Consider the following 15,182-nt stretch of genomic DNA (forward strand, 5'->3'; position numbering starts at 1 on the left):
TTATTAGAGGTACCATATTTTCCAGTTTTACAGATAGACTGCAGTATATACCATTGATTTAGAACTTAGTATGTTACCATGTTAACTTGTTCAAACAGTTAACAGTTAATTTGATGGCAAAAAATATATTTTTACTTTCAAACTCAAGTTATTAAAAACCAGAAAAATAACTTCGGAGTTCTGATTACTTTTCTTAAGGAAAAGATGCTTATTTTGAATTTAGTCAGCATATATTATAAACAGATTACATTACTGTGAAGACATTCTCAAAGATACTTCCTTCGGATCAACAAAACAGAATGCAGTTCAAATGAAAAATATCGTTAACATCCAATTGACTTATTTAACTTAGCTGTTAAATTGCTAAGGCCAGAAGAAACTTCTAGAGATCTTACCTTTGAAAAGTCAGATACATTTTTTTCCCTTGCACTTAAATGAAACCATGCACTTCAACCACACATAAAATAAGCATAGAGACCTACTGCTGACTTTAAAAATAAAGTTTCTGGATGAGTTGAACTACTACATTGTGAAGATTAATTGAGAAATTAACCAGTTTCTAATGAACTATGAATGTGTAACAAGGGCAAATTGCCAATGTATGGAATTCACAGTTAACAAATTTGTTAACTGAAGATCTGAGTTGGCACACAACTTCAAGTTCTAAAGCAATTTCACTGAAAGGAGTCAGACTCCTGTGGGTCTCAAGGTAAATAGACTAAATCAGGATTGAAGTAGTCTGGTGAGATGAATTCATGGCATTACATTTTTCTTTACAATATCCAACCATAAGCCTGATGTGGTTCCAAACTGAACGCACATTAACTGATAGCAAACACAAATCTCTAAATCGCATGGGGGGTTTTTTCTTCCCGTTTTATTTTTTTTTCCTGTTCCAGAATGAAGTAACAAGCTGAGCAAAGGAACCATGACATATGAATTGCATAACAAAGACTTACCAGACAAAGATTTTCACATTTTCTCATTACCCAAAATATTCAATAAACAGGATAAATTACAGGAACACTTCTGAATCACAATCAAAATTGTATACAGAAATGGAAAATTACAGTGGCTTTTATGGTCCTAACACATTTGGTGTCATGGACTGACATGGAGAACTAGGCCACTGCTATTTCTTCATCTCCAGGACTGCACTTCCTGGCCCCCTGTGTTTGGCACTGCATATATTGCAGAACTGGACAGAAGATACCTAAATCAAAAAAGAAAACAGGAATCTCTCAGAGAAATGTAGCCACATCAGAATGTGTGAAGATGAATGAAAAGTGTTAATGTCCTTCTCAACATTACTGCTCACAGTCAGACTGTTCCCAATCAACATAGTCATGGATAGGTGAGGGAAGACAATACAGAAAAACATAGTAAGACAGGCTGTTCTGGAGTCAGAGGGCAGGACAACCCACCACTCACTCCAAGGGTATTACCACCACCTGCCAGAAGAGTAAAGTCAAACGTCCTCCACACCAAAAATGGAAAGTATCACTGATTATCTTCATATATAAAGATGAGAGTAAAGTCATGTGGTGAGCTCCAATAACCACTGGATGCCTTAGTCACAGCTCTGTCTTTGGGTTGTGCTCCACAGATTTCCAACAACTGATATCAGGGCCCAAATACTGTCGTTTGACATCAAAGATGTGTTTACTGTTACTCTGAGTTTAGCTTTGTGCGCATTTTGTGCATGCACTATTTACATTTCAGCATGTCACCGATAATCGAACATCAGTAACATGAGGGATCACCTAAGGCCACATACTACAGTGTAACAGGGGAAATTTGGCTCTGTTACATGCATACACCCCTGTATTCACACATACTGTCTATGAATAGATATCATATAATATCTACGTAACATTTAAAAATCCCACCTAATCAGTCACCTGCCCCAGAAAACTGAGAATGCTAGACAAATTTTAGATTATTTCTCACAATAAAATTTGTGGTAAATATTGAAGAAATATCTACTAGTTGTTGGACTTTCTTGTACAAATGATCTAATACATTCAGCTTTTCTTAACATATTTAAGTATCCATGCTGTACCATATGGCTACAAGAACTTTGTTTACTTACAGATAAAGTGATCCACTAAAGCTATTTTTTCACTACATGTTAATGTTCAGAGATAGATACAGAATCTTAAAGACTTACATTTAATTTTCTATGTGATTTTGTTACCATTCGAATGCTTTCATTCCTACATTTAAACCCTGTTAAATCTAGAAGTTATTTTTTGCTTTGTGTTAATTGAACAAACAAACCAACTCCCCAAACAACTTACAAAGAAAAAAATGTTTTGACCATAAGGATGATTACAAAGATATTTAAATATTCACTCTGAAATGACTGATTTTTGTCTTCCAGGTCAGAATCATTTAATATGGTTCACTTGAGAAAATACCTTTATTCTCATCTTTGAGTATGTTTAGTTAAAGTAAAAGCTGGAATGGAAAATAATTAAAAAATTAGAGAGACTGAATTCCCTGTATGTCTCAGAGTTGCATTATATATTCTGATTGCAGAAAGTGATAAAATACTGTTCAAACAGTAGTGATTTCTTTCTACATTGGATGAACTTTAGTGGCAGTATCCTTAAACTCCCTTTTCTTGGTCACATACTACTATGTGGTATCATCAGAAGCTATGTCTGTAATCATACAGTTCCTCACAGACCCATGCCCTTCTCCACAGCTGACAAAAGAAAATGTGTCACTTTATCTTTGGCAAAGGTCTCAGACATATTAAGCTAATTCCTTACTGTGTTAGATACAGGTAGGCACTCTCTGTGAAACATGTGTCTGCAGTGGAACACTACCACACTGAAGGACTTGGATGCATCTGGGAAAGAGAAAAATAATTAATTTCAACAGGGCTATGAAACAAATGATTTAGTGGCTACAGCAATATATGCCCACATTCTGTCATACACAGAGAAACTTCAAGTATCATCTCTCAAAACAATTTCAAAATTATTCTGACTCATTCATAGAAACCATTAAGAGTGTTTTTTTCAGGAAACATGTGCCAGTGATGGAGTTACAAAACAATTTTTTCTGTGGCTTAGATACTGTATACCTCCCTATCAGGTATTTTTCATCTCATTATATGCTACATGCTAAATTTGGGCAGGGAGAAGAGTAAACTACCACCAAATAATGCAGCTGCTTTGAAGAAAAGTTAGCAGAAAAATTCTTGCACTAGTGTGAAGAGAACCAGAACACTGAGCAGTTCTAGAGCCTGCACTACACACCATGATCCTGAAATTTGGTAACAAGCTGCCTAAGTGCATGATGTGAGCTTTCATTCTCCAATGAATATTTTGCCAAATTAGAACCCTTAATACAACATCCACATATCTAAAGAATAACCATCTCACTCACAAGCATCATTTGCATTCTACTTTGGCTCTTTTCACCTCAATACACATACCTCAAAGCGCTAGCATATTCAATTCTGCCAGAATCTCCTTGTCTGTATATTGCTACACATGATCCCAGTATAGTTGTTTTTATTTATTTATTTAAGAGAAAAATGGTAGAAACCAGATTAACTGTAAGTGATTCTATCCAGCTGTTAACCGCTAGAAAACAAATAAATGTCTGTACATATGCTTTGTCTTAGATATTCTTGCTTTAACAGGCCACAACAGGTATTGTCTTGGTAAAACTATTTCTTTTTAAGACACCCAACAACTATATTGATATTTCTGGACTATTGTTGCCTTGAAGAACGAACATCTCTGAAATAACATCCTGAATTTCTATTTTCACAACTAACTTTAGAAGGTGTTCTAAAGCTAGTTGGTTTTAAGATGTTGCAAATGTGGCACCCATGACTGAAGCCAAGAACTCAACACCATACAGACAAAAGATACATGCAAAAAAATTTTACAGTCTACAAGTTCAGTGTGAATAATCCAACAGATCTGGACAAGATTGGTGGCTTAGGTTTGTGGTTCTAATAATCTTTGAGAATACGTATGCTGATAGAATTAAAAGTTGCCTTGAATTCCATGTACTCAAAACAGAAAATAAGGAAGACAAAGTTGAATAAGAATATCCGGGTTTACCGCAACAAAAAATGTTCAGTTAGACTCCACTCCCATGTCAGAATTCAAAAGCAAGCTTTGCATAGGAGATTGAAATTTATACAGTGATCACCAACGGAGAGTACACATTTTTATGAATAATTTCTCTTAAAATACTACTAAAAATTTAAAAAAAAATTTACAACCTCTTTTTTTTTTCCCTAGAAAAGCATCCTACCTGAAGGAAGTATTGGAGACAGACATGATTCACAGATATTCTCCTCTGAAAAACAAAACAAAAGAAAATTAAGCTTTGTTAACAACGTCCATGTTTACTTTTTATAAAGCAGGCATGAACACACTGCTATTACAGAAATGGAGCTTGGTCCTAAAGCATTTACTTAAGATGCCTAACAATCTATTAAAAATAGAAGAGCAATACTGAAGTAACATTTCTAATAACAACATGAAAAATAGAACTGCAGGATAGAGGCTATTTAGGATCAGTGCTGAAGAGACAAAAGGCAAACTGAAACAAGGAGCATGGGAGGGGTGGCTGTTAACTCTGCAGCAATTTGGAGCAGAAGCTCTGGTACTCTGTCCTGTCAGCTTTTGTCTCTGGCTATTAACACTCAGCTGGTGTGAATTACAGTGCTGTTCACATGCATCATTAGCACCTTGCAAAATATTTTCAACTGTTTCTGGCAATCTTCTTGTATCTTTTGCTTTGGTTGCAGATTATTACCATTTGATTGTCCATGTTGGTACTAAACAGCATTTTCACCTTTACAAAAGAAATGCAGGACATAGTACCTTACTGGCTATGCAGAGACTGATCAAGAGAAACAGCTGCATGCTGGGTCTTGTAGTTTTTGAGATACAAGTCATTCCTCTGCAAAGGGGAAAAGCATCTAGTATCCTCCTACACTCTACAGATAAGATAAAAAATGCTGGCTTTTGGGCAGCTTCCAAAGCACAGAGTTAGGAGGTACATAAACAGTCTATATAAAATAGTCTTTAAAATATTGAAAGTCATCGTGTTTCCTCTGTACCCACCATCCACTAGAACACCCTTCATCTGAGTTCGATGCATTTTCTTCAATAAAGAAAGAGAATCAGCAACGAGTATCTTTTTGCATCCTTCCCGCAGCAAGATCTGTTGGTGCAAAGAACATAAAAGACAGTGGTTGTTGAACAGATGGGTATATCAACTATCTTGACAAGTCACCACTCTGTTTTTGCTGCCAAAGTGAGTGCAAGGAATGTTTAAAACTTTTCAGGGTATTATAAAGGAGGCAAAGGAAGAACCGTTTGTTGCTATCACCTTTACCTAAATGAAAAGCCCACCAAAAAACCCCAAAACCCTACAAAACAAAAACAAACATCAAAAAAATAGAATTCTTTACAAAGATACTATTATCATAATTATGAACATGTTTCTATGAGATGGAGTTGACAAAATAACAACAGAGAGGAATTTTTACAGTGCCCCTCAGAATTAATTTCCAAACCATTTCAAAATTCTTCCTGTATCTTTCCTGTCTTCTTCAGAAAAGATATTTGATAATAATAAGATCTTCATAAACACTGCAATTCAAAATACATTTTGTTCAAACATATATCCTGCTGAGTGTCTTGGTTTAGAGCAAAATTTGGGAGAGAGTCCCCAAAGGGGATCTGGACGGAAGGTAAATTAAATTCAATCAGCCCCTCCCCCCCAACTGGTCCAGGAGAAAATACCTCCTTGGAGAAAAGTGGAAAAAAGCTGTTTATTAAATAATAGAACTTAAACAATATTAAACAATAAACCCCCTTGCCACTATAAAAGAGATGACAAACTGAGAAACCCCCACCCTGTCCCCGGCTTGCAGCTCAGCTCACTCAGTCTCTTATCAGTCCTTCTGGTGCTGGAATTTGTCACAGGCCAGGCCCGGCCCGGCCCAGTGGGCCACAGGTGCGAGCTGCCAGTGCTCCCCTGGGTGGTCAGTCCAGAGCAGGTTCCAAGAGGTCCAAAGAAAAGGGAACAAAACCACAGTCCAGGGAACGTCTTTGCCTCAGCCAGCTAAAACTAATTAAAAGCAAAAAGAGAGCTCTCTGTCCTGCTGTCTGTCCATCTGCAGACAACACAGTCCTGGAGCAGGAATGTGGGGGAGTAAATGCAGTATCTGAGGGAAAAAAAACTGTGTGCTTCTTCTCTCCCCCCTTTCACTCTCTGCAACAAGTCTTAAAGGTGCAAAACTTATTATTATTCAGCATAAACAAATGAGATGATTTGGGGATAAAAGCATCATATAGTCAACCCAGGACACTGAGGAGTCATTTGATAAGCAGTATTAAATGTCTATGCAACTAACCAAAGGTCCCTAGTTCATTCCTCTTCAGCAAAAGTCTCAGCTCCCTTTTGACTTATTTGGTATTTTTCATTAGATTGACCTGTCATTGCCTGAAATGGTTTTGAAACACAGAAGAACCAAGGGCATAACAATTATACAGAACCTTATTGCACAATACTTAATGGAGCAAGTATGGAAAGACAACAAACCCGAGTAAGTATTTCGGACTTTTTTCTTCCTCCTCCCAAACTGATGTTTGGAAATTTGTTTTCCAAGACAACAATTCCTTTGAAAACTGCTTCCCAAAGATATTCACAGTCAATTATAATGTGATCAAACCTACTAAAAGAGAGGTATAAAGAAGCAATGTTCATTTCTTTCTTCTGCTCATTCATATTACTGGAGATACTGAGCATTCTAAGACAGTACAAAATACAGCTAATGCAAATACCTAAGAAGAAATACAATAATAGATTTTACAGCCAGGTGGACATTGTCAAAAACTCTACCTTTTCACATACACATTCTGAAGTAATAAGGACACACTGCTAAGAATGATACGCAGATAAGACTGCAAACCCGAAGTACATAAAAAAAAATTAACAGAGTGACACTGTGAGCATTTCAAATTGGGCGTATCAGTGGGTGAATGAGACTTTTCCAGTACTGGAGACATTGAGCTATAAAACATTTCAGAGCACCAGCAAGTAAATGCCGATCTACAAGGCAAACACTTAGAAAATGAATAATTCTTATCTGTTGATAATCTCAGGAACATTCTGGCTATGTCTTTCCCTTGCCAACTTTATCCAAAGGCAACAAAGAATGTAAAATTTTGTTGTAAATAAAGAAAAATGTTAGGTTTGAAAAAAATACAAGAAACTTTTAGCACGGACAACTGAATGAGACTGTGTCAAGTCCAACTCCTGGCCCTGCAGAGGACAGCACCAAGAATCACACCAAGTACCTCTGAACATCTTGAACTCTGACAACCTTGGTGCTGTGACCATGTTAAATGAAAGAAGCAGAACAAAGAGAGAATGGAAGATGGAAGTGTGTCCTAGCATTTCTTAATTAAAATACAGTGTGCTAATAGAAAAAATTCATTGAAAAGAAAGAACAATGAAGAGAGAAACAACAGACATCACTAGCTCACTGGAAAACCTCAATACTGTTTGATGCCTTAAAACCCAAGAGTAACAGAAATATCTGATATATTTTAAGAAATATGCACTTTCTCCCATTATTTAAACAGCACTAAGATCTTTCCATATCATATTTAATGACAGACAGAACTTACTTTGCTAGAAATGGAATACAGTAGGCAGCCATTATGATATAAATGGAAAAATTGCAATGCAGAATGTAAAACATCTATTCTCAAGGTAATAAATTCTCAACACTTCCATAGAAATTTATATGAAGACCTCAAAAATGGGTAATTTGAGAGTTACAGAAAGTAAAAGAAAGGGAATTTGAGTCCAGAGAGAGGGAGCTTTAATAAAGGGGAGAGAAATAGGTAACTGTGTACCCTAAAGTTAAGTTGAACTAGTTAAAACTGACATTGGGCATAAATCTGTGATGAAACCACTTTCCAAGAGGAAACAGAATTGAGGATGAAACTGAATTTTATTTATCCTTTAAAAGCATGCAATTGTAAGCACAAGCATGACAGTATCATGCACCTACAGAAAGAAGTTTTAGGCAGAAATAATGCCTTTCATTAAATTAATGAAAATTGCTAAAACCAAAACTGTTATTGTGAAAAGAAGTTTGTTTTCTGGCTATATTTGGGAAGATATTAGGCATAAACCATTCTATTTGATTGGAACAGTCTTGATTTACATTTGTAAATCAAGCCTAACATTATCTTTAAAGAAAAGCACTGCACTATGGAGTTATTTTGAAAGGGTATACTCAAAACTATGGGAATTAATTCAGGCCTTGATTCAGCTTAACCCACAAAGAAGTCCAAGTTTCTCAAGGCCAGTTAACTAAATTCTTTCAAACATTATTTTTAGTCTTTACAGCCAAAAGGCACATGTCCCCCTGTGCAAGCTGCCACCTGCCCTCTAGTGCCTGCAAGGTGCCTGAACAACATTTTTAGTTATGTTCAAGTTCATAACCTAACCATTTTTTCAGGTGCTGTTTCAAGCAGCATTGATTGTATTGTCATTAGTTTCTTCTAGTTCATAAACTCTATTATGAATGGATAATGTGAATTCTGTGAATGGATTAATGTCTGTTACCCATCAGAGTTCCTGCAGGTTCAATCAAAGTGCAAACTAGTAAGTCAATGTTTGAGTAAAATGGCTAATCCACAATATCTCAAAGTACTACATCTAAACAAATTGCTTCTGTATTTTAAAGCTAGGGGAAAAGGAGTCTTAGGAAACCAACATCTTTCAAAGATTTATTTTAACAAATGACATAGAAAGGGTGAAAAATTAAGCATTTCTTTCTAAAACAAGGGAGGTATTTAAGACTCTTCTAATACCACAAGCAGTTCTTACATTTCATTCAGATACAAACCAAAGCTGAAAAGACACCTATTTTATAGGTTTGGAAAGCATAACAGGCTTATAATTAACTCAGAAGCCTACAAATAAGGAGATTTTACTATCAGCCTTCTCTGGGAGATATGTGATACAATGCTTTAGAAACCTGGAGAATGGTGATTCATTTGCACATAAAAAATGCACTAGGAATGTGTAATTTCTAATAAGTAAGCAGGTTTCTCTTTAAGACAACCTGTCTAATTTATCTATAAATTTATGACAGCAACAACGTAGATTTCAGAAGCAGTAAAAAAGCTTCAGACTGCTCTTTATTTGATAAATGCTCCTATTAAAATTCAAAGAACTGTAACTTTGTTGTTTGTGAATGTTACGGTATATAAACACTAAAATCAGCATTATTTCAGCAGTAAATAAACTCTCATCATTACAATCAGGGTCATTTGATTATGTACTATGGTTTTAATACATTAACTCAAACAATGGCAAAGACAAAACATCAAAATTAATTATCTTCATGGGTAAAAAAAAAAACAACAAAAAAATCACTTCAAGGTTTAATCCCAATTCAAAAAACCACTTAAACATTTCTCTGCTTAGGGAAATAGTTAGAAGTGTGCTCAGTTTTAAGCTCATGGCAGAATTGCAGAAAAAAGTTGTACATGATCTATGTTTTATTTTTGCCCAAAACAGTATCTAATTCTGCTTTAGTGCTATGCTTGGTTGGTTGGTAGTGATCAGATTTCAAAGGTTAACCACAAAGCTGAGGTTAGCTTAGAGAAGCATATAGAGCAGTGGCAGCATTTCATCTAGTGGATGGCAATTTTTTTAAGTGAAGCCATCAGTCTGCAATCTGCCAATATTATTAAAAAATATTCAAGGAAGAGTCCATATTAAAAAAAATTACAACAAAATTTGCATTAGTAGACTTTCTTGTTGGATTCTCTAACGCATACTGCGAGTCACACACACTTTGGTAGCCACTGTTTGATTTACTTGGTTTTGCTGGGATGGAAAGGACTGTTCTCAAAAGGACAAAGTCCGTCAAAGGCACTGCTTTTAACTCCTACCCATATTTGACATCACACCTAAATAAAGTTTACTGGTATGGAAACTCAAGAGCATAATAGGAAATTTGCATTTGCATGCTTACATAGGCATAAAACAATTTTATCAGGGCTTGCAAAAGGAGCCCACAACTAAACAACATAATGGCACAGCGGTAACATATTTTGGGAAGCCATCATTAATTATGAAAAGACCAGCACAGTTTTTGTGTTAGGCAGTGACTTGCAAGTCAAGCAGCAGGTTCTCTTCCCACCTGCACTCCTCCTTCATGGATCCTAGCACAAGATTCTTTTTGCCTTTGAAAATGAGAACAATAAAACATATGCGTACAGAGCTTGAGATCCAAAAAGATGAAGATATAGAAAATCCTAGCCAATGAAATTTGTATTTCTGAGTGAGTTCAAAATGTCTGGCATATGCTCCATGCTACACATCAAGAGGTTTCTACCAAAAGCTAGAGTTCTGCCAGGCCAGAATAAAGGCCAATGACTTCTCAGCATGAACCTACACAACATGTGCAGAGGTATGACCAGACATCACACAAACACACTTAAGACTAGCTTTAAAACACCTAATGAAGCAGCAATAACAAAAATAGTCCCTCTAGAAAATTTGAGTCCGTATATAAAAGTGGCTACTTTGGTGAGTGTTCAAGACCAGCAATAAGATCTCTATATTTCAATGTAGATATACCATCTGTTCATGAACAGTACATTTCATGTTGTCAGTAACACTTAAGGAACAGACTTATTTTAAACTATAACTTACACTTCTCTAATGAAATATTGCATTTTTTGGGCTATACTTTTTTCTATCATACAAGAAAGCCAAGCACAAATTACATTAAGCTTCGCTAATTTCTATTATCCCTATGAAATCTAAATTTTAGCCCTAGAGCTATCCAACTCTACTTCAAAATCAATTAATTTGAAATCCATGAATAATTTCAAAGCTAACAGTAAATTATTTTAGATATCATTCTCGAGATTAAATACATGCTTTTAATCCAAAAGTAATTCTGTTAAAAGGTATTTGAAGAAAAAATTGTTGTCATATTTTGGGGATGGAAATTGTATTTCCATCCCCAAAATATGACCATACTGATGTCATCAGCTTTGTCTGAAGCCACGCAATGTACTCTGTATATGTGTAAAGCTGTAGGTGTGCTTACAGCACTTTCTCAGTTTGCCTGAAAATACAAGAAATTTTGATTTAATGAGAATCCAGGAACAGGAGGATCAATGGTGGTACTGACAGCAGCAAGATTAACATGCAACTGTTGAAATGCAGCATGGTATTTAGCTATCCCCCATTTTGGAAGGGTACTAGCTTTGGACTTCACTCAATGAAGTCAAAACCTGAAGTAATGTTAAAACATGCATTATATGCAAACATGTATCTATTTACAAGTGTTGAGAAATGCAGAAATGTAAAATACTTCTTTGAAATAGCCGAAGTCATAATCTGAAGTTCACATAAAAATAAAATAATGGAAAAGCCTTAGAAAGGCTTAAACTCTGCCCTGAAGGGAGATACGGCCTAGCAAGATATCAGCCACGACCTTAATGTAACCATTGAGTCCATCTGTTTGCTTGAAATGTTGAAAGACTAATAGCAGATGGGGAACAAATGTCTGAGGCTCAGAAAATCAGAGTTTCAGCTGCCTACTGAGCTATGTTTTCTTGGACTCTGCACAGTCACACTGGAGGCATCTGTATTTTTCAGCAGAGCAATGGAGAACAGCATAACAGAGAATTCAAGTTTGTGACTTCTTTTGTAGGAGAGAGATTTAAAATATGCAGTGCAACATAATCTGCTGGCTACTTAAAGGGAACACTGAAAGATATGCTTCTTGTAAGCTCTTACAAACATATCTCAGAACCAATCGTGCAGGGGACTGCACATATCTGTATAATTATTCTGGGGTAAGAACTTCCATAATCCAGTGAACTGTCCATTTTTAAAAAAATGCATAAACAGCAACACAGGCATAGAATATTCTGAGTTGGAAGCAGCACTGAGTCCAACTCCAAAGTGAATGGTCCATAATACAGGAATTGAACCTACAACCTCGGCATTGTTAGAATCATGCTCTAACCAACTGATTCTGCACCACTGACACGAATTTGATTTTAAAAGTTCATCCTCCTCAGTTAGTATGACACTTAACATATGACTTTAATACCTGATGAATGTTTCAGTGAGGGCATGTTGCATTCTGCCTCCATTCTGCTTCTGCATTCATGTGAAACAGAACAAGAAGTACTGGTCATGAAACTTTCCAATACTACCAGTTGGGCAGTATAAAATAGGCTGAATCACTCAAGATGCTTCCAGTTCTACTTACCCACCAGACTTCTGACAGTATGGAAGACATTTAGAAGGGCTAGCTGCCATCAAGAAATCTTAGCAAATTTCCACTATTTCTGTCATAGTTTTGTGTGGGCCCACAATGTCCATGACCAATGACTGAACAAATCACGATAGCAATTTCTTGTGCTGTTCAGAGACAAAGACGGTTTGCTGTCTCTCTGAAAATTAGTATCCCATGAAGAATGCAATATCTACCTGCAAGTTGTAGTCCTGAAGAATTTTCACTAGTGAGTCTCTCAAATTAGGAATCTCCATGCCTTCCTTAATGCGGTGGATCAAAAGAATAGGATCAACATGGGTTCCAATATTGTTCAACAAACCAGTTATAAAAGCTGTGAAAAACAAGAGGCAAAGAAATTAAGAGAAACAATCCAGCACAATACCTGATTAAAGGATACTATGGTGACAAGCTACTTGACAGTTCTCTAATAAGTGAAAACACTAAGTCTCTTTTACAGTCTTTGTATGTTTCTTGCAGCTGTATTTACTTAAATACAAACCTTTGGGAAAGTGAGGAAGATACAGTCTGGCAACTTAAAGAACTTCCAGGGTATTCAGCAAAGTAGTAACTGAGTCTCCAGCACAAACTCACAAGTAAATAATGCATTTTGATTCAATAAAAAGAGCACTCAAACAAATAGTGTTTAACTACTAACTAATAACTACTTTATGTGGTAATTCCATTCCCAATTCCGGGGTATAAAAACAAACTTTCAAGCACCTAACCTGATTTCAATGTGTTTCTAAACATTGGTGAGAGTGACATGATAGAAGTCTTTTGCTCTTTGAAGAGCATCTGGGTAAAAAACCCACTAGAATGATGACTCAAGGTTGTGTTTTTCCTTCAACCCCCACAACTGAGGAATATCAGTAGAGCTGCTCTGCACACAGGCAGAAACTGTTACACAGAGTTACTGAGATAATTCTGTATGTTTTGAATCCCTTTTGCTCTAAAGGTGTCACTGACTTTGATGATGCATTCAAGTCTGGGTAATTTGAGAATGCCATTCTTCTTGAGGTTTAAAAGATTCTGGTCACTTCTTCCTTTCAAAATTAGCAACCAAGGGATGAAAAAATACGTATTCTGACATTAATTCTACAAGACTCTCAATTCCCCAGAAAAGAGGTCCCAAGAGAGACTTTACAGTCTTGATTTAAAGCTCCAGAAGAGTTTGCAAAAACCAGTGGAGTAGATAGTTAAGAAAATTCTCTGTTTTCTTAGTCATTTGAATTTTGAATCTGCCTCCTTGACAACAGTGATGCTTATGTTTCTGAGTCCATCTAACCTTTTAACTTAGAGTAGCTATTCATATAATGAATGAAAGGCAAAACGCACTCATCTTTACCAATCTTACCTTTGTAACACAGAAAAAAATAAATTAATTGTTTTACTGAGGGAAGAAAGGTGTAGGCTTTTCATTTTCAGAATCTCAAAGGGAAGCAGTTGTAATAAAATAGTATGCAAAATCCTCATCAAATCTGCAGACTGTGTTTTGGGGCTGTCTAAAAATGAAGTCTCATTCTGCTAAACTAAAAGCACTACTATCCCCTTGATTTGTCATTAAGGACATAATTATGCAGAGCTTATTCAATGTTAAGCCTCTATGTATTCATTGTGTAGCATACCCTCACACTGCCTTACTGCAAGTTTTTATGCACAGTAGGACAGCTGTGCTGTCCTTCACAAACTAGAAAACTTCCCTGACCATATAAAACCACCTTCTCTAACATACATGTGAATAATTCAATCCTTTATTTGCAAAAGCATTACACACATGCAAGCTTCCCAGAAACTATCCCACTTACGTGGTTTGTCAATAGAATATAAAATGAGATCTTCCCAAAGTTCTCCATCATCTTGTTCCTTGGCAAATTCAATAGCTTTATCTACATCTTGCAATTCTTCCATTATCATCTTCAAGGCACTGCGGCTATTACCCATTCTGCCTGGAAGGAAAAATAAGAGACTATAAATACTAATTGCTCATCATGTTCAGTGCTCTTCCAATAAGAATTTTCTAAGCGTGAAGTTGACTCAGACTAATTCAACTAAGACCCAATCTAGTCTATTCAGATGTAGGAATGCAAATCAGTATAATATGAATAAGTGCTTGGAGCAGTTTGCTGGACTGGGACCTGGAGGCTTTCTCAAGGATGTGTTGGGTCTTATTTGGGGTTCCGAACTGCAGCAACATCTAACATGAGGGGGAGTGTGTGTATGTGTAGAGATGTAAACTATAACATGAAATACCAGCTTCAAGGGCCCACATGAGCCCTCTTAATTTGCAGTAAGTATAGCACAGCTTACACCCATGAAAAATAAGAGGAAACAGGAAGAAGTAGCAGAAATTATGAACTATTTCCAAAATAAATTTATTAGTAAATCTTACTCTCCACTGGACTGAAATGGTCCACAAAATATTCTTCTTACTGAACCAGAGATTGTTTAAAAAAATATTTACTATTCTGTTCATGACTAATACATAAACATACATATAAGTCTTCCAATGCCTCTCATTCAGAGGTAGATTTCTTGGCCAGCTGAAGGAGTTAATTTACAACTAACTTAATGGAAAAAAATGATAGAAAGCAATATAAGCAAATCTTTCATCTCAGCAAAAAATAATACCAAGCTTCTAAGATGTATTTAGAATAACACAATGGTTTAATTTATCCTCTCTTTTCAAAACCAACAGTATTACTCTTCTTTTGGAGATTGTATCAGAAATAACTCCTCACCCAACTTGTTCCCCATAGCCTCTGCAACATTTCCAGAACCCGAGAAGAACACCAAGTAACACAATATATGAAATATATAGTAACACAAAATATATGAAATATATAGT

At 36.0% G+C, this 15,182-nt stretch overlaps 1 protein-coding gene across 1 annotated transcript in view; it reads right to left on the reverse strand.

Moving 5' to 3' along the window:
* Positions 1-864: 864 nt before the first annotated feature.
* VPS41 (VPS41 subunit of HOPS complex) overlaps positions 865-15,182 on the reverse strand; it is a 110,951-nt gene continuing 96,633 nt past the window's right edge. Inside the window, exons 24-29 of the mRNA XM_030968445.1 lie at positions 14,143-14,283; positions 12,532-12,668; positions 5,103-5,202; positions 4,285-4,329; positions 2,778-2,857; positions 865-1,213 (exon numbers count right to left, since the gene is read on the reverse strand). Of these exons, the coding sequence (XP_030824305.1) occupies positions 1,133-1,213; positions 2,778-2,857; positions 4,285-4,329; positions 5,103-5,202; positions 12,532-12,668; positions 14,143-14,283 (584 nt within the window). The 3' untranslated portion in view covers positions 865-1,132. The remainder of the gene's footprint in view (positions 1,214-2,777; positions 2,858-4,284; positions 4,330-5,102; positions 5,203-12,531; positions 12,669-14,142; positions 14,284-15,182) is intronic.

The sequence above is a fragment of the Camarhynchus parvulus genome, chromosome 2 (genome assembly GCF_901933205.1).
Source record: "Camarhynchus parvulus chromosome 2, STF_HiC, whole genome shotgun sequence".
Classification (NCBI taxonomy): Eukaryota; Metazoa; Chordata; class Aves; order Passeriformes; family Thraupidae; genus Camarhynchus; species Camarhynchus parvulus.